Here is an 18,925-nt window from a genome sequence, read left to right as displayed (position 1 = left end):
TGAGCGCAGCCGCGGACCGGAGTGGAGCCGCGTGTTGGCGCTCCCGCCTCGCCCGCCCCGCACGGGACGCGCTGCCCCTGCCAGAGTGACCCGAGGCCGTCGGCCGTCCAGCAGCAGGGCCTGGCTCCCTGCCGCATCAGGACCCGTTTCATCGGCGTCGCTCCCGTGATGGTGCTTCGGGCGTCAGACCCCCACGTGTTTCCTCTTCATGTGTGTTCAGTTCCACGTGAAGCCTTTTTGAAGCATTTTTGTGCTTAAAGATACTGGGTACCACCCACCTGCTCTTCGGTGTGTTTCCGTATCCTCGACTACATGGTCTTCCAGCAAAGTGGGAGTGAGCAGGGAGAGTTCGCTGCGCTGTGAGGACTGTGAGGACGCAGATGACTTCCAGGCCCGCGGTGAACTGTAAACGAGGAAATGCGCATCTCTGTGATGCCACTCGGGAGTTGCCTTGGTGGTAGCTGGAGGACCGTCTGCTCTTGGTCCTCGCGTCCCACGTGGTGGGGTGCTTGGGGTCACCCGACTTCACCCACGAGATTTTGAATGCTTTTGTAAGGTCTCAAATTACAAAGCATCCTATCCATGTAATAGCATTATACTAGAAATTGTATTTTAGTATTCTTACTAGAAATACCTTACACTCTGGTGATCCTATTTAGGTGATTTTTTTTTTTTAAGGTTTTGTGGTCTGATCTGTGACTGATTCTGTCTAAACCGATTATTATTTTATTCTTTTAAGCCGATTATTTTTAAGACATAAAGTCACAGGCATTTAATGCATTAATGTCTTACACCTACTCATGATTAGAAATTTAAAAATTTGTATGTACACTAACATAACAAATATTTCAAATTTTATAGAATCATCTCAAGATAAAATGCATCCTGAATTGGAAAATCAGATTTCACATGCAGTCGATAATTACCAAATGGAAATGTCTTCTAAAGCAACAGTTACTTGTGATGAAGATCAAAATGAAAACAAAATGGAGGTGACAGAAAACGCCCGAGTCCCTGCGCACCCAGTCACCGTGCGAGAGGAGTGTCGGCCGTTAGAGGACCCTGGACCAGTGGCCTCCACCGGAGAGCCCAGGCCTCCGAAAGTGGCCATCGACCCTGTCACCGTTCCTCCCGACACGGGAGTGTGCCCGAGTGAGGAGAGTTCTTCTTTATGTCCTGAGAAACAGTCGCCTGTGGAGAGGGCACAAGAAGAAGCAGAAAGGAAAGAAAATCCTGAATCTTCCACTGCCTTTATGGACTTCGAAACGACTCCTGCAGCCGAGAGCTGCGTGAAGGGCGGTTTATGCCGAGACAAGTCTGCGAAGCCGCCACGGGAGCTGGAGCCGGCGGCTCCCTCGGCAGCGGACAGAAGCAAGGCCCGCGTGTCTTCCCCCCCGGCCCGCCCCACGGACTTGCCCTCCCACGACCTGCTGCACGGCTACCCTTCCGAGCTCAGCGCTTCTGTGGGTAGCATCATGCCCACCACGTACTTCTCCGTCACTCCAAAAATCGGCATGGGTAAACCAGCTATCACCAAAAGGAAATTTTCTCCCGGCAGACCTCGGTCCAAACAGGTAGGGCAGGCGTGGTGACGTGGGCGCGCCTCCGTGACGGCAGGTGCACGTGTGTTTTTGGTTTGGGGGCGCTGTTTTCTGTCGTCAGGTAGAATGTGCATGTGGTGCTGACTTTGGTTATATGGCCTTTTTTTTTTTTTTTAAATGTTGTTTGAAGACCGAAACTTGAAATGATCTCATTTGGCATTTCACCCCTGTTGTGACCTACAGATGGAACCTATGTGATGATAGTTTCTAATAGAACACAATTTTTTTTTTTTTAGTTGTCTGCCACAGTAACAGTAAAGCCTTTACAAAAGTACAGCTTTAGGTTCAGTGGTGTAACATTTCAAGGTAGGACTTGCATCGGTGGTGTCAGCACAAACCTTCGGATTGTGTTGTTGATCTTTAGACGCCAAGGAACTTCCTCCTGGGATTGTTTCAGGCAGGCAGTGTGGGTTTTACCCCTTGAGGGTGAGTGGCCGTGGTTTTTCACTGGGATTTGAGGGAAGCTACCTGCAAAGTGAAGACACTGTACCTACAGTGGGTGTGTTCCACAAGATTCCCACGTTTTGAAGTCTTTATGAGATGGCCAGATACCAAACAGTGCAGTCACAAATAGTAACTTGGAGTTTCTTGTCTCATGACTTAAAAGTGTGACTTTTTATAGGAAAAATATCTTGACCATCCAACTGTGGAGTTGTAAGATCAGTAGAAAAATAAAATTATATTTTGACTTAGTGTGAGAATTAGTCTCCTCCAAATAACCCCCAGATGGATTTTCATTCTCTGAAGACAGCGGGTTACAGTTATACCAAGGGAGATTTTTATTTCCAAACTACTTTTCCTGCTCCTTAGTCTTTTATTGTTTTTTTTTTTTTTCTTTTTCTTTTTTGAATGGTTATATAATAATTACGTAGTTTTGGCTCTGAAAAGATTTTAGCAATGGAAATTTGGTTCTCAAATTGAATTTTGGTTCAGATAATTTGCATTCTTGAAACATAATTTCATCATACGTGCTCCTGTTAAATTTTACAGTATTTCTCCTCATTGAGAGACTTTCTCTTCCAACTGAGAAACCATTAGGATTATTTTTCTGTCGACCTGTGTTTCAAATGTGTGTGTGTGTGTGTGTGTGTGTGTGTCTGGTTTCTGTTTCTTTCCCAGGTTTATCTCATTTTACACGAACTGTGTCCCGTTACTTGCCATTATTACTTCTGCAGAGTGCCCTGTCACCCCTGGTCCTGGGGGGCCCTGCTCCCCGGGCAGCTGTCACATCGCACTGCCCCTCACCCTGCGCTAGTCTCACCAGCGTCCCGCAGGCACGGCTCACCTCCCCGTTCTCTTGGGTGTGGCTGTGCAGCCAGCAGCCAGCAGCCAGCGCCCCGCGCCTGGGGAGCCCTGGCCGCCGGCCACACTGGGCCGTGCCTGCCTGCACGGAGGGCGCCTTGCCCAGGGCACGGCGGTGCTTCCCCGCTTCCCCGGTGCGAGCCCCTGCCGAGGTGCTGGGGTCGGGAGACACCCCAAGAGGAACGCGCGTGTCCGAGTGTCGGGAGTCCTGACGTCCGCTGCTCTGTTACATGAGTTTATTTAATGTTGGGCTTTCCCGCTTTGTATGTTTGGTTTTATTTAGTGTTTTACATATTCTCGGCCGCGGGGGCTGGCTGTGAAATGAGATGGATTTTTGTAGCTGCTCTTGTGATTGAGGAAGATTCTTTGGCTTCCATCTTTTTTTAATTGTTGGTGTCACTGTCGTTTCCGTGTTCTGTTGAATGTCATCGGCTCCGTGGTCCTCACCGGTGGAGCGGATGCCACCCTGACCGAAGAGCCGCGTGATTCCTCCACTAGCACTCCGTTCCATAATGGTCCCATAACCGCACTCGAGCACTACCTGGGTTTTTCCAGGAATTCACTTAGAAGTGAAGCGAACACTTTAATTAGAAACACAGAAAAGCCGAAAGCTTTCCATTGAGGGGCGAGACCACGCCTTCTGGAGGCGGAGTTGGTGGCGGGAGGGCAGCTGGGGCCGCCCAGCGGGCGCACGCGGGCCTGGTGTCCGGGGTGCAGGGTCCCAGTCACCCCAGTCACCGACAGGAGGCCACCCAGGGAATTTCAGTGTCTTACCTAACCCCGTGCCTTTCGCATTGGAGCTGCGTGAACGTGATGGGTGAGACGCTTTCCCTTTGCTTGTCGTGCTGGGTGTTCCAGATCCGGTCTTAAACAAGCTGCCTCCCGGACAGTGCGAGGCGGAGCATTTTTTAAAATGGGAAGACTCGAGTTCCAGAACTGTTGATGAAATTAAAACACATACTGAACAAGTTTACAATTGATAAAACTGAGGATGTTGCGGTTCCTCCAGTATTTTAAGGACTGAAACAGAAATATTATTCTTCTTCCAGGTGATCTTGGGACACATTTTAAATTATAACAGAACCATTAGTTGTAGCAACAAATCACTATATTTTCAGCCTATTATCTTTACAACTTAGACTCCTGCTGTCTGTGTTTTGAATCCTTTTTCTTTTGATTCATTTTGTAGATACTCGGGAAAGAGTAACAGTGCACTGGGTAGATTGTGAATTTTTCTTTTTATAGGTGAGGAAATGAAAGATTCCAGGCTGTACCTGATGGGTGAATTAGTATGTTTCATATCATACGACAGGGTTTATTGATACATTTATGTGTGCAGAATAGGTACTGAATGCTCAGTAGTAGGAAAATGTGTTCAATAAACGCTAAACAGAATGATTAATGTAGCAGTGAACAGAAAGAGCATGGTATCTTCTCATCAAGCTCATGCTCCAATGGCAGCAATTAAATACAAGTGTAGTCAGTAAATTCAGTGTAAGCTCAAGTGCAACGATGGTGTAAACCATGTTGCAGTCAAAAGGGGGCGCTAACTTCCTGTGAGCGGTCTGTGTTGTCTTTGATCTAAGATGAGATCTGAAGGAAAATTTATAACTAAAGTTAGTAATTACAGCTGTATTTTTAGTTTTAAGGCCTAAAGAATATATTAGGTAATTTCTCCTTTGTCAAAATATCTAAGTGTATCATAATTTTTCTTCTGTTCCTATGAAATTGCACACAATTCATCTTCCAGTGTCATTTGATAATACACTTATTAAAATTCATAATGTAATTACCCCAGCTTTTATTATATAAGTTCTTCATAGCGGCTGAGTGGCTTTCTAATTATCCCTGAAATGACATCCAAACATTTTGATCTATAGAACCCTTCACTTTGCCCATCCATATTTTATGAAGTATGAACGCTTTTTTAAAACGAGATAGAGTTTTGGCATCAAAGCTAACTTTTAAATTATGATGAATAACGTAACATTATCTTCAAATACAACGTTTCATGGCACGTTTTAAGGACTGCCCACTGACCGAACATTACCGATCTGCCGGAAGGAATGTCAGGTGGACGTTACAGCCAGGCATGCTTAGGGAGAAGCCAGTGGGAACACTGGGGTGTGCCCAGACACCTCGCCCCCGCACTGCTCCGGTACATAATTATGAACAACAAAACGTGTGAGCCCAGGCTGGGATCGGCGAGAAGATGCGAAAGGCGTGGCCAGGGAGACGATGCCTCCCCGGAGCGCCGAGGGTCGGCCTCTCGGAGGAGCAGGTAGTGCAGGGGCACACCTGAGGGATCGGAAGAGGCAGCCGTCCACCGGAGAGCTGGAGTTGTTCTCAGCCAGCAGGACTCGCTCTGCCCGGGGAGGAGCCGGGCGGGTTCAAAGGACGGGGGCACACCAGCAGCAGGAGGGCGCCGCTGGCCAAGGCATGAGGGAGGGCGTGGTGGCAAGGTCGGCCTGAAGTACACTGAGATCTGGGGGTGGGGGGGGCTTTTAAACCGGTGGCAGCTGGCCTGGTCACAGTTCCATTTTGGAGAAGTCGGTCTGGCCTGGCTGCCGCCTGGAGAAAGGCAAAAGGCCGGAGGACGCGCAGGCGAGGGAGAGGCTGCAGGGCCGAGGCCTGGTGGCGCAGGCCAGGAGGGCAGGGCGTGGTGCTGGCAGCCCAGGATGGGGGGTGGGGAGAAGCTGAGGGATGGAGACAGGACTGGAGAGTAACATGAGCACGGTGGGCAGCGAAGGAAGGGCCAGAGGATTGGGGGGGGGGGGGGAGTGCCTCCGTGCCTCCCGGTCCACTGACTTCCAAGGGCGGGTCAGACGGGGAGATGGTCAGATGGGGAGCCTGGACGGGCCGAGGGAGGGGCTGGACTCGGCAGACCCGAGCGGCTTTGCGTGAGAAAACGGAACCGCTCTGAAGGAAGTCGAGAATCTGGCCGACTCGGTGCTCTCAGAATGTGAATTCCGGGGGGGGGCAATAAACCAAGGGGGTGTTTACCGCCCCCACTGCAGACAGTCCCGTTTGGGGCGAGACTGGATATGGGGGGGGGTGTCCAGGCAAGGGGAGGAAGAGCTGGCGTGGAGGCTGAGGAAGGGCAGCGGGAAGGACCGAGTTCAGGGTGGGGTGGGGTGAGGGTCTGCCCTGAGCCCAGCAGAGCCGTATGTGGGTGTTGGGAGTTGGAGTCAAAGAAGAATGGAGGAAGGACTTTCCGTGGCAAAGAGGCCACCGAAGACCCTGGGCGTTACAGTAGGAAAGGAGACGGGGTGGGGGGGTGTACATGCAGCTGGTCCTTGTGGGAGCAGAGCGAACCCCTCACACCCGCCAGCTGAGCCTGGCGAGGGTGGGCGGGCTGCGTCCACGTGCAGCCGGTCGCTCCCTCGTGCGGTTTTCCTGAATTACTGTCACTCCGTTAACGTCTGCTCTACGAAGGGTAGTTAAGCGCTGCTTTTTGGTTGATTATTTAAAATCCCAGTGGTATTTTTATACAATTAATAGGCCACTGCATGTGGGTTTGATGATACTCTGGAAACCTGGTAAGTACCGTGTTTCTCGTATTAAGTTTTAGTCGTTTAATTGGTAACATTTATAGTGTGCACTCTTGAATTACATAATTCCAAATGGGTTCTTTGTTGTTTGACATTTGTTTTGTGTTTTCCTTTGAAATGTTATCTATGTGGAGTAAACATTTTTCTTCATACCGCGTAGCGTCTTCACCTGGTTAGCGCAGGTGACTGCTTGATGTGGTCTACTTGGAAGTAAAATGTTACCGTTTTATTGTAACTATTTTAATATAAAATACTATTTTTCGTATAAATAATCGAGTACTTTAGGCATTGTAATTTGCAAATTTAGGACAATTGCTTTAACGTTTTTCGCTTCCCAAATTAATCCCTGGGACGTAATCTGCACCTGTCGTCCCCTAACTGAAAACCGCAACCCCCGGCCAGGACCACTGAAGGAGCAGTAACGTCAAACACTCAGACTTCGGTGGCGTTTGCATCTGAAGGTCACGCAGCCACTAAGTTCCACAGTGGAAAACGAGTGTATCTATCGATTGCTCACGTTTCTGGTCGCACGTTTGGCCTGCTGGATTGGTTGCTCGTAGCAATGGGTGTAGGTAGCGTTCTCTAAAGTTATCCATTCTCCTTTCCAGCGGAGTGGTAGTTGCTAGAAGAAAGGGCTCCCTGAAGAGTTTCTTGCAGTTTTAGTTTGATGGGCTTTTATTTATATTTGGTGTTATAATTGTAGTTCATGGGTCATTGTTGATGTCATAATCCTTAATTTTTAAAGTTTGGGTGTTTCAACAAGAATAAAACATTTAATGTAAATTGTAGGTGCAAATGTTTAAGTATAATGCCACTGTAAGTGCTAACTTTACTTTTTTAACTGGAAGCAATTTGTCCTAAATTTCCACACGTCTGCATTTGTTTTTGCTGTTCTAAAATTCCTTAGTTGCTGGCTTTGACATTTTACGTTGCTGCATTTTACACATCTATTTTCTCACCTGCCATATCCTAGGGGGCTTGGAGCACCCATAATACAGTGAGCCCACCTTCCTGGGCCCCAGACATTTCAGAAGGTCGGGACATTTTTAAACCCAGGCAGCTTCCTGGCAGTGCCATTTGGAGCATCAAAGTGGTAAATAAAATTGCATTTACATTCGTGTGTCGTTTCTTTCTGGGTCTAGCTGAGTAGAAGTTGGAATGGAACCTCTCCTAAACAGTTCAGCTTTGAGAGCCACGTTTTTAACCTAAAATTTTTAATATGAAGAAGCAACATGCTTGCATTTAACAGTCTGGATCAGGAGGAAATTAAATTGCAGTTTTACATGCCTGCTTTTCAGTGTAAATTTTTAATGCCCTTTTTTAATGGTTGCTTCCTTTTATGTGGTAATTAACAGTATGGGGGGAAATCCTTGTCGTGCAGGCTATGGAGTAATTAAGGGCTTGGTTATGTATTCATGATACCATAAAATTCTGTAGCTTAGAAAAGAACAAAAGAAAAACCCCACTGAGCTGTGGACGCACTAGTGCCCTGGGAAGAAACCCCCGGGTCGCAGCAGATGCCCTTGTCTGCTGACCTCGAACTGCAGGGCCTCTGGTCCCACCACGCAGGGGCGGGCGCTGTTAGTGCTTGATGTGAGCCACCGGGTCTGAGGCGTTGGGAAGGGTGAAAACCGAATGTGAAGAGTCGTTAATCATCTGAAAAGTTGAAAAGATTTTACTGACTAGAGAGCACAGTTTTTCTTCATTTTGCGCATTTAGTGTAATTCTGGAATAAGGATGTTTAACGTAGACTAATCAAGACTGTCGAGGGAGTTACAGATGCCACCTCCTTATTTTCTGTCCCCATTGGAGGGACGTGCACAGCATCCCGATGCCGTGCGTGGTACGGAGAGTGTAAATCTGTAAGAGTATAAAAGATGACTTATTTGAGAGTTTTGTTGAAGCAGACACCACCAGTTTTCCCTTATCTTTGTCATTGGATGCTGGGGAAAAACAGATTGTGAGGTGATTATAGTCTTGATGTAATCAGCGACTTTTACAAAGTCTTTAGTACCTGTTAACAAAATTAAAACAAGGAGAAACTACCCAGTTCAGCCTTACAGGGCCCCGGGTCAGAGAGGCTCGGAGAACGGAAGGACAGCAGGAGGCGAGGCGAGGCAGTTGAGAGTGGGAAGGTGGCCGTGAGTGTCAGCACGGAAGGGAGACGGTCCCCTCGTTCACCTGTGTCCGTCTGTGCCCGCCGTGTGGTCCTGACTCGGAGACCGTGCTGCCGAACGGGGGACACAGCTCAGCATCCAAGGTTGCGGTTAGCGCCCTTGGTTGAGCATAAGACGAACTATTAGCTCGTCAGGGAAGGAGTGCCAAAGGGTTTTCCTGAGTGATTTGAAATGTGTAAGGATATGTAGATGCCGTGGTTTTTTAAGGTAGTAATAAATAAGTCTGAGTAAAACAGTAAAAAAAAAAACCACTACAAATAACCCCAGTGCATATTTATTAAAATGTCGGGGGATTTAATGTGTTCCTATAGAGTCTTCTTGTGTTGGTTAAAAATTCAGATACATTATTTTCGTTTTAAGTAATTACCTAGATGATTCAGAGCTGGCCTTTTACCAGTTTTCCTATCTTTAAATAAATTGCCCTCTCATTACTGGGGTAGAGTGAGGCACACGTTTGGTTAATACAGACAACTGTCAAATAATAAGCAAAGTTGACAGTGTTAATGGTGAGGAGAAATGCTGCTGTGTAATAGCAAAACTCCGCTCTCATGCAGCGGAGCAGTTCGGGACAGTGGTTAAGGCCCAGACTAGCTAGCTCCCCGACTTCGGAGAAGGTACCCCTTAATAATCAAGCCGGACTGACCTGGCAGGACTGTGGAGAGGAAGGGAGCGTAGAGCCGCCCCCAGGAGGTACTCCGGCCGTGTCGGCTCTTCCCGGAGCTGCCGGGAGACCGGGTTGCCCGAGTTGTTCCTTGTCCTTCCCGTGTGTTGAACACGTGGAGGTGCCCGGGCGGGCCGTGGGCGTCCTCGCCACCCGATGAGGCCAGGGTTTGCTGGTGCAGGGCGCCCACGACCCGGGACTCAAAGTTTGGTTCCGGGTTACAGGCACCCCATGTGTATGTGCAGTGTTTTAAGTTGCAGAGTACATGTTGAAAGTCACAGATAATGACCTTGTCTCAGTATGTATCTGATCCGGGTAAAAACAAGAAGCAGCTATTTGTGTGACATTCCGTAAGATGTTTGACCTCACCGTGGGTTGCAGATGCTTTGGGGCTTGCTCAGAACGCTGACTTTCCCTTCTCTGTTGTGTAGGGCCGTGGGTCGGGCTTCCCCGGGAAGCGGAGGCCGCGGGGCGCGGGGCTGGCCGGCCGCGGCGGCAGAGGCCGGTCCAAGTTGAAGAGCGGCGTAGGGGCGGTCATGCTGCCCGGGGTAAGTCACGCCTCCTTGTCATTCCTGCTGACGACGGTGCCCTCGTGGGTGGCAAGTTGTTTTTTGGATGGTAAAATTTTTGTTTTACTAGATCTCTACTTTGCTTTAAAGAAAACCAAACACTTCTGGTTAGATTTTCTAGTTTATTATCTTTTTCTCTTGCCTTCCCATTGGACTCTGTGCTTTCTATACCAGCCCTCTCCCAAACCCAAATGTAATGCATTTTGTTTTATTTAGAAAAGGGGCAAACTCCTGTCCTATTGTTTATTTGAAAAAAATCCTCTTGGCATTCTAAGTTTCTGGTTGTAGCGGCTCTCAGTGTTGAAAGGGGTTTGCAGGAGAAACTAGAGACATTACACATTAGTATGGAGGGTTTCATGACCATCTTTCATAGATTGTAAGATGGCAAATGTATTTGGCAAGTTGAGGGGACAGTTGGGATTGTTTACTTTTATTACTAAAGGAAATAGGGATTCTGGTCCTTTTTTTTTTTTTTTTAAGAAGACAGGTCCGTCCCTGTGGGTGTGCACCCCCCCCCCCCCCGTCCCCCCAATGAATAGGCTTATTGAGGTAAATTGACCTAAATGCACATGTCAGGAGTGTACACTTTTGGAGGTTCTGACACACCCTTGAGAGCCACGCCATCATCAACGTATGAACAACACACCCGCCCACACCTCTAAAATGCCACGTGAGCCTTTAAATGCCGTTCCTGCATGTGTGCAGGTAATCCTGTGGGGAGGTGGCTGATAGGGAGAATTACATCAGTTCGCTTGTTCGTGTGCTAAAGCTGCTTGGCGTTCCTGGGGCGAGCCCTGCGTGGCCGTGATCCTCTCTCTTGCCTTTTGTAGGTGTCTGCTGCCGATGTGTCATCGAATAAGGATGAAGAGGAAAACTCCATGCACAATACAGTCGTGTTGTTCTCCAGCAGCGACAAGTTCACTTTGCATCAGGTCTGAGCTTAGTTATTTGTGCTTTTCCACTTCTGACTCCTTCCTGGCCCGTTTCTGCTGTACCTCGTGTGCCCTGAGGTCATTGATGTTTAGCTCTAAAGTTGTATAAACTAAGAAGGTGCTTATTAAAAATTACTGAGCCAGCACATTGGTACATTCTTAGCTGAGGGCCCCATTTAAAACATGTTCTCGTGCTCTGGCTGATGTAGCTCAGTGGGATGAGCGCCGGCCTGCAATCTGAAGGGTTGCTGGTTCGATTCCTAGTCAGGGCACGTGCCTGGGTTGCAGGCCAGGTCCCCAGTAGGGGGCACGTGAGAGACAATCAATCAGTGTTTCTCTCAAACACTATTTCTCTCCCTCCCTTCCCCCCCTCTAAAAATAAATAAAATCTAAAAAAAAATTAACATATATTCACTTGTGCTTAATTTCAGGATATGTGTGTGGTCTGTGGCAGTTTCGGCCAAGGAGCAGAGGGGAGGTTGCTTGCCTGCTCTCAGTGTGGCCAGTGCTACCACCCGTACTGCGTCAGTATTAAGGTAAATGCACGCACGTGTGAGCGGCTCCACGGCGACGCGTCCAGGTTGGGTTTGACTTGGGTGGTTCGCTGCTTCCGAGTCTTACGATGAATCAGATACGGTTGGCGTAGTGGTACCTACGTGGCAGTACTTGCAGTACTGCATTTTAAGTGTTCCCTGAAGAAATTAACTCCACGATCTGTTGTCTTAAACTGTAGTGGTTTTCTGCTGTTGTCTTGAGACAGTGAGACGTGGACGTGCGTGCACTTCATGTACAGGCACCCTGCCCTGCTCCTTCCTGAGGCCTGAGGCCTGGGGCTCGGTCGCTGCCTGTTGCCTCCTGCCTGTGAGAGCCTCTCCCTCCAGCGGTGCTCCCTCCAGCAGTGCTCCCTCCAGCGGTGCGCCAGGCGTCCTGCCGGGCTGCTCGGGTCCGGGCACTGGTGTTTTTTTATCAGTTTGGGCCAGTCGTGGCCCTAGTTTCTCAAAATTTTTTCTGTTTCTCCTCTACCCCACTTCCTGGAACCCCAGTTTGTATATGTGTGTGTGTGAGCGTGTGAGCAACATTTTCCCCGGATTGCTGGCACTTGGTGCTCCCCTCTGCACTGAGTCTGCGTCGTTTCTGGAGCACCCCCCAAAACTCACGCTGCTTTGCCGTGTGTGACCTGCTCTGAGCCCGTCCAGTGGGGGGTTCCGGTAATTGTGTTCTTGAATCTCAGGTCCGTTTTATAGTTCATCATCTCGTAGTTTTAAGCTTCTTTGAAGTTTCTTTTTCCCATCAAGTCTTTGTATATATCTGTCTGGCGTTTCTCACTGGATTAACTGGTCTTTCTCCTCATTAGGAGATGCTTTCTTGCTTTGTCGGCACCTAGTAATTTCCCGTCGAACGTGGACGCTGTGCGTTGCGGTTGTGCGTTGCAGGGAGTGTGGGCGCGCCTTCCCGAAGCGGGGAGCCCGCTGCGGCCGGCAGGTACCTGTGGGCACACGCGCACCTTGAGAGGCGCCCTTCCAGGCTTCCTGGTCTCGCCCTCGAGACCCTTCCTGGTGGGGGGCCGGCCTTGCGTGTGTTGTCCTAGGGCTGCTTCCAGAGTTTTGTTGGTGGGGATAGCCAATACTGAATGTTTCGTTTTATTTATTTATCTTTGTCAGACTGGTAACGAGCATTTCGTCTTAGACATTCACAGGGACTCTCTTAAAACACAGAACACGCAGGTACGGCTTGGTGGTGTCGGTGTAACGGCGCTGTGTGTGTCAGGTAGCCTCTGCAGAGCGCCGCCGGGCGTGGGCGAGTGTGGCCAAGGCAGCAGCCTCTTAGATTATTGTGGGGATCGTTCCCGCCTCCCGGACCCACCCGGGCTCCCCACATCACACTTCCTGGCGCCCTTGTGGCCCCAGGGGAACCCTACTTGCGGCTGCCACGGCCTTCCCACTCCCCATCTACCAGGGTGCGTCCGCGCTCCGGCTGGCTGGGACGTGGATGTTTCCACTGTCGCGTGGGCTCTCATCGTTAGTTGTCCCACCGACACGCTCGCAAGAGCTGTTTCCCCGGTCCTGGGTCTGCTTGGCTTCCTCGACGTGCAGCTTGGTGTTCAGCCGAAGGCTCCTGGGAAGGCTGTCTGGCTGCCTCTGGCTCTCCGGGAGCCTGCCCTGTGTCCTGAGCTCGGGGATGGCCTGCTCCGCTGGGCTCTCCCACCCTTGGCAGCGCCGGGGACATGGGTACAGGCTGAGGACCGCAGGGCTCCCCGTGCTCGGTCCACTCCTCCCTGGCCGCGGCTCCCCAGGCCGCAGTGCGGGGCTGCCCGTGCCCCCCAGTCTGCCGACAAGCACTTCCCAGGTCGTGTCCGGGCTTCCGGTGTTGTGCCACGGGGGTCGGGGGAGTCCTGGTCCCAGTTGCCCCACCGCAGCTGAGTGGGTTTGCTTTCACGCCGTGACACACGCGTATCTCACCCAGACATGGTGTCCTGGAGGGGACATCCTCCCTGAAAGAGCTCTTTAGGGCTAAACCGGAGAGCTCTGGCCTCTGTCCCGAGAGGGATTGGAGGTGGGGTGGGGCCGCTGTTGGCACCTTGAAGCCGTGCAGCGCGGTCAGATGCACACACTGGCAGCACAGCTGCGTTTGGGAGTCAGAAGCGTTCTCGGTGGTGACGGGGCGTAGCCTCCGGGTTTGGTGTGTCGGAGAGCGAACACAGATCAAGTCCCTGGAGAGTTTGGCTGTGAGGCATCACCACGTGGGTCTCAGAAATGGGAGAACGTTCTGAGAACGAGGAGAAACACCTGGGGTCCGTCTCCCCATTTGTCTGCCTCACCAGACACCGCCGCCCAGACCTGGGCCTTGGGCGGCTTTCCCAAGTCAGGTTTCCCTGGGCCTCAGGCACGCTCTGCTGCCCACATCTGCCCGCAGCAGGCCTCACGCTGCCCGGGGCCCACCGTGCGGTTCAGACCCCCTGCCCCGCCGGGTCCAGGGGCTCTGCTGACCCCTCCTCCCCTGAAGAAGCTTGGGGCTGCTGCTCCCTGCCGCCCTGCTCCTCCTACCCTGGGCTCTTAAAATGCACCCGAGCCTTCTCCCGGCTGCTGCCCCATGGAGTTCCCCCACTGCGCCAGTTAGTGCACAGGCCGGTTGCGGCTCGGGGTGTTTGCTGACATCAGAGCAGTGTGCTCGACTCTTTATTTCCCACGGAGTCGCTAACAGCGAGGAGGAGACGATGATCCTCGACTCCCCGTCAGCTGGTGGTGGGGTCTGTCCGCACCTCCTGGGGGGGCTCGGTCGCAGCACAGTGGGGGGTTCCGGCCCGTCCCCGTGTCTCCGGGGAGAGCGGGGCCTGCCCCCTGCACTCTCTCTCAGTCTGGCGCGGGGCCTGTGTTAGCTGTCATCCTGAGCCGACTCTGGCAGGTGGCCCGCGGGGTCACTGCTTCCCGGGTCCCTGCCCCCCTTCCTGGGCGTGCACCCTCCTTCTGTCCCTCGTCTTTAAGGGGCTTGACTGGATGGGTTACCGGGGAGCGGAAATCTGTGTCCTTGGGTGTCTGAAAGGTGTTAGACTTTCCCGCTGAGTTACTTGTGTGCTCGGTTAGGAAGTGGACCTTGGAAAGGAATCCCCTGTGGAGTTGGAAACTTCCCGACCCAGGTTGCTGAAATATAGGTTGGCTGCGGTTCCTCTCAGGGCGCTCTCAGACTTCCTTGCTCATCACGGTCTGAATGCTGCCGTCCCGGGCGCAGGCCCTCCGTCTGTCTTGGGGACTCTGGTCTTGTGAGGTCTTCACGTTGGTTTCGGAGTCTTACTAGTTACAGGATGTGGCTGCTTTAAGGAACTTCCCAGAAGTGGAGGGATCCTCAGACTCTTGCAGAGATTCTCAAAGTAACCAAGACGTGGTGGCCGAGAGAGGGAACAGAGGCGGGAGCGGGAACTTCCAGCGTCCCGGCTTTATACCGAAGCCCTCCAAGACCGTACATTGTTCTCGGGGACCCACGGTTTTGGGGTTTGTTTGGGGTTTGTTTTTGTTTAGTGTGTGTGTGCGTGTGTGTATGTGTGTGTATTTGCATTTTTGTATTGACTTTAACGTATAAGTGCCTTTGCAGTGTTCCCAAGTTTCAGAAGTGTGAATTCATGAAATACCGAGGCGAAACGGTGTGGATCCGTTCTAAATCTTCCGTTAACAGTAACAGGGCAGCGTTTTTTTATTCCTGTAAAATCCAGGCACCACACCCACACAGTGGACATAAAACCCACAGCACCGGCTAGGTGCATGGACTCAAGGGGGGTATTACAGCAGGCACCTCCCTCCGCCCAGAAGGTGGACCCCTAGAAGCGCGTGAGTGGGCCCACGCCCGTGCGGGCCCCGTCGGTGCTCGGGAGCTGCTGGCCTCCTTCCCGCGTGCAGGCCCCTCGGCACCACATGTGTCTGCATGGTGTGTGCGGCCGTCGTGCCCGCTGCTCACGCACAGATCGCGTGACTGGCCGTCTCTTTCCAGATCACTAAAGTGGTCCTCAGCAAAGGCTGGCGGTGCCTGGAGTGCACGGTGTGCGAGGCCTGTGGGAAGGCCACCGACCCCGGGCGGCTCCTGCTGTGCGACGACTGTGACATCAGCTACCACACCTACTGCCTGGACCCGCCCCTACAGACCGTGCCCAAGGGCGGCTGGAAGTGCAAATGGTACTCCGGGCCCGCGGTTCCCACGCTGCTCTCTCTCTCAGCTCGGACTCCCCCACGTTGCTGTGGTTTTAAAGAGTTAGACATATGGTGGGGGCGGGGTGTGGGCTGGGCTGGGAGTAAAAGACAAAACTGCACTTGAACAACAATTTAAAAAGTTGGCCACACGCACTTAATTGCACGATACACAGTTGCCATGGTCCGGACGGCTAGTCAAGCGTTTCTGATACGCATTCAGCCGTCTCCCCCTCTTCTGTGTGTGGGTAGCTTCTCGGTTTGCAGGACCTGAATCCGTAAGTAAAGTTGTATCTTGGGGGGTGTTGGCTTCCAGGTGTGTGTGGTGCCGGCACTGCGGGGCCACGTCGGCCGGGCTGCGGTGCGAGTGGCAGAACAACTACACGCAGTGCGGCCCGTGCGCCAGCCTGTCCTGCTGCCCCGCCTGCTGCCGCAGCTACCGCGAGGAGGACCTCATCCTGCAGTGCAGGCAGTGCGACAGGTACCGCGCCTTGGCCGCGCCCTCCGAGGGCTCCCCCTCCCTTGGGGGGGGGGGAGCAGGGGACAAATTGTTCTTACGTTGAGGGAGCAGCGTGTCTGCTTTCCAGGTTGCTAGTCAGCACGATCCCTGTGGACGTTTCCCGTTTTGTAGTCTCAGTTCCAGACAAAAGGTTTTTAACCTGGGGCTTCTTGGGGGTTTATGAGCCCCTGGAGATCAGATGGGGCAGAGTTACTGCGTGCATGTATGCGTTTCTCTAGGGGGGGTTCAGAGTGTCTCGCTGGATTTTACAAGGAACCTCTCACTCTCTCTCCCTTAAAGCTCTGGGCATGAGTGTGTGGGAATGAGATGCCAGCTCCCACTCTCCCTACGTAGTCAGTGCACTGCTTCACGGTGCAGTGCTTTGGGAGGGGGTGTGAGGGCGCGCTCCGTGAGCGATGAGCGCCGTGTGTGTGTGTGTGGTGGCAGCCCCTCACGGCCCTGCCCACGCTGCCCTGTTCGGCGGCCGGGCGGCTCCTTGCCTGTCCCGGTTTCCGTCCAGCAGCTCTTGCGCTGGGCTCCTCCACGGCGGTCGCACTGCGTGGGGCTCGGGCCGTGGTGCCCCGGGCATCGCTGAGGTCCCATGGGCTTGTTGGGCGGGCCTCCGGAGCCCGAAGTGTGGGAGCGTTGCGGTGACCCCGGCCTCTGCACACGGCTGCTCTGCCTCCCTCCGAGGACTCCACTCCCGGTCCGCCTCAGCTGTGGGCGTCTCTGTGGGTGGGTGGGCAGGGCTAGGGCAAGAGGGGAGCTTGGCTCAGGTAGGGGGGCGTTTGAGGGTCAGGGGCTGGGAGCTGGGAGACTGCCAACTCCTGCTGCTAAAACCGTTCCCAGATTCTGTTCTGACTGCACAAATGCGGTCTTTGCAGATGGATGCACGCGGCGTGCCAGAACCTGAACACGGAAGAGGAGGTGGAAGGCGTGGCAGACGCCGGTTTCGACTGCAGCATGTGCCGACCCTACATGCCCACGTCACATGGTGAGGGGTGGCAGACCGTGCCCCGTGCCCCATGCCTTGTGCCCCGTGCGGCCCTGCACCTGGCGGTCGTGGCCAGCGAGGGGTGCACTCTGATTCTTCTTCCTTCTCTGAAACTGTCGTTGGAGCAAGTATTTTATGGAAATTAAGTTGCTTTTGTTATACATTAACTCCTATTATTCCAACTCGATATACTAAAACAGTTGGCTTACATAGAGTAAAATAAGCGAATATTTTAGATATGAAATGTAATTTTGCTTTTGCAACTCACAGCCGTGTGGTTGTTACCAGGACGTGGAAACCCGGTACTTCTGCCTTGAGCAGTTTTTCCTTCTTGCATGCGTCTGCCCTTCACCGGCTTGTTGTAAACACGGCCTGTAAACTCGGCTTACTCTCCAAACTTTTCTTTCAGTAACATGGTTATAGAAATAGAAATTTTAATCATTCATAGATACATTTTAAATATATTTTACCTCTTCCAAAAAAATGACCCTGCGACCTCTTCCCTCCCGCCAGTGCCTTCCGCAGACTGCTGTGACCCCTCCCTCGTGGTGCAGACCCTCGCGAAGGCGAAAGAGCTCGGTAAGGCCCGGGCGCTCGGTGGGCGCTCCCTGATGCCGGTCACACTTCCTCAGGCGACGGGCAGGTGCTCGTCTCCTGCTGCTTCCGCGGGGCCGGATCCCCACGAGTCTCACCCAGCTGGCCGAGAAAGTCAGCGCTCACACAGCCACCGTCGGCTCCCTGCTGGCTGTGTTTTCAGTGACGCGTTACAGTGCGCGGTTCCTCGCTGGCAGAACACACAGCCTCGTTGAGAGACGCCTTTGGAATGAACTTCTCGGTGGTTGCGTTTCCCTGTGGTAGATCAGCCTAGGGTGGCGATTAACACGGTGCTCTTATTAAACTCCCGTTCTTCTATTTGGTATCACCTCATACAAAAGTATTTGGACAGTTCAGAACTTGTTCTGATGAACAGTTCCGTGGATTTAGAAATTTCAGGGTTTCTCCTTGTGTACACCTCTTCCTATACATGATCGTATCTATACTTTGCTTTCCAGTTGGGCTTCTGGAGTGTCATGGTTTCTCCTGCGTAACTGGCCCTCCCCCTTAGGTCTGGCAGGGTCCCCAGGGAAATGGGTCGAGGCTGAGAGATGGCAGTGTGGTCCTCAGTGCCGCCGCCTCCTTTCTGACGCCCGGCCCTGATGCTTGTGCAGGGAGGTGCTGGGGGGCTGTCGCTGGAAAACGCACAGTCTTTCTGCCTGTAACTTGAAGTTTGGCCAGTGACTCTTAAACTTTTTAGTTGACTGTGCATTGTTCGTGCATTTCGTCAGTGACTGTTTTGTCAGAGTCACACTCCCTGGGCACGCAGGTGCTTTGTATTGTTCATGGGACTTCCCAGAGTTAAAGCGCAGGCTTTAGTCTGTACCCTTGGGTGTTGTCACTTCAGATCCGCCCAAGACGTACACCCAGGACGGCGTGTGCCTGACCGAGTCGGGGATGACGCAGCTGCAGAGCCTCATCGCCGCCGCCCCGAGGAGAAAGCGGTCCAAACCCAAGCTGAAGCTGAAGATCATCAACCAGAACAGCGTGGCCGTGCTGCAGACCCCGCCCGACCCGCAGTCCGAGCACTCCCGGGACGGGGAGATGGACGACAGTCGAGGTGCTCCCAGCCTTCCCCCCACCCCAGTGTGTCTGCGGGAGCGAAGGCGTGTGACGTGGCTTTGACAGTGCGAGGGGTTTCTTAAGGGCAGATGCCACTGGCCTTGATTGCCCTCGATGTGGCCCCTGTCCTTTACGAGTGGGTGGTCGTCTTCGACATTGCCTTTGAGGGCTCCCTCCCTTTTCTCGTGACCTTAGCGCAGAGCTGCGTCACGGAAACTTCCCAGAGCCCCGTGTGCTCGAGGGTCACGGATGGGAAAGTTCGGCTGGGGGCTCCAGCGTCCTGGGTGGCGGGCCGTGAGCTGGGACACCA

At 52.5% G+C, this 18,925-nt stretch overlaps 1 protein-coding gene across 1 annotated transcript in view; it reads left to right on the top strand.

Moving 5' to 3' along the window:
- KMT2C (lysine methyltransferase 2C) overlaps positions 1-18,925 on the top strand; it is a 204,599-nt gene that overhangs the window by 125,688 nt on the left and 59,986 nt on the right. The window contains 10 exon segments of the mRNA XM_036011061.1: positions 862-1,574; positions 7,428-7,547; positions 9,724-9,840; positions 10,692-10,793; positions 11,225-11,329; positions 15,273-15,454; positions 15,783-15,947; positions 16,850-16,959; positions 17,473-17,538; positions 18,401-18,613. Coding sequence (XP_035866954.1) covers positions 862-1,574; positions 7,428-7,547; positions 9,724-9,840; positions 10,692-10,793; positions 11,225-11,329; positions 15,273-15,454; positions 15,783-15,947; positions 16,850-16,959; positions 17,473-17,538; positions 18,401-18,613 — 1,893 coding nt within the window.

Source organism: Phyllostomus discolor, chromosome 10 (genome assembly GCF_004126475.2).
Source record: "Phyllostomus discolor isolate MPI-MPIP mPhyDis1 chromosome 10, mPhyDis1.pri.v3, whole genome shotgun sequence".
Lineage (NCBI taxonomy): Eukaryota > Metazoa > Chordata > Mammalia > Chiroptera > Phyllostomidae > Phyllostomus > Phyllostomus discolor.
Note: the sequence above shows the minus strand (reverse complement) of the source record. Positions and strands in the feature narration are given on the sequence as shown.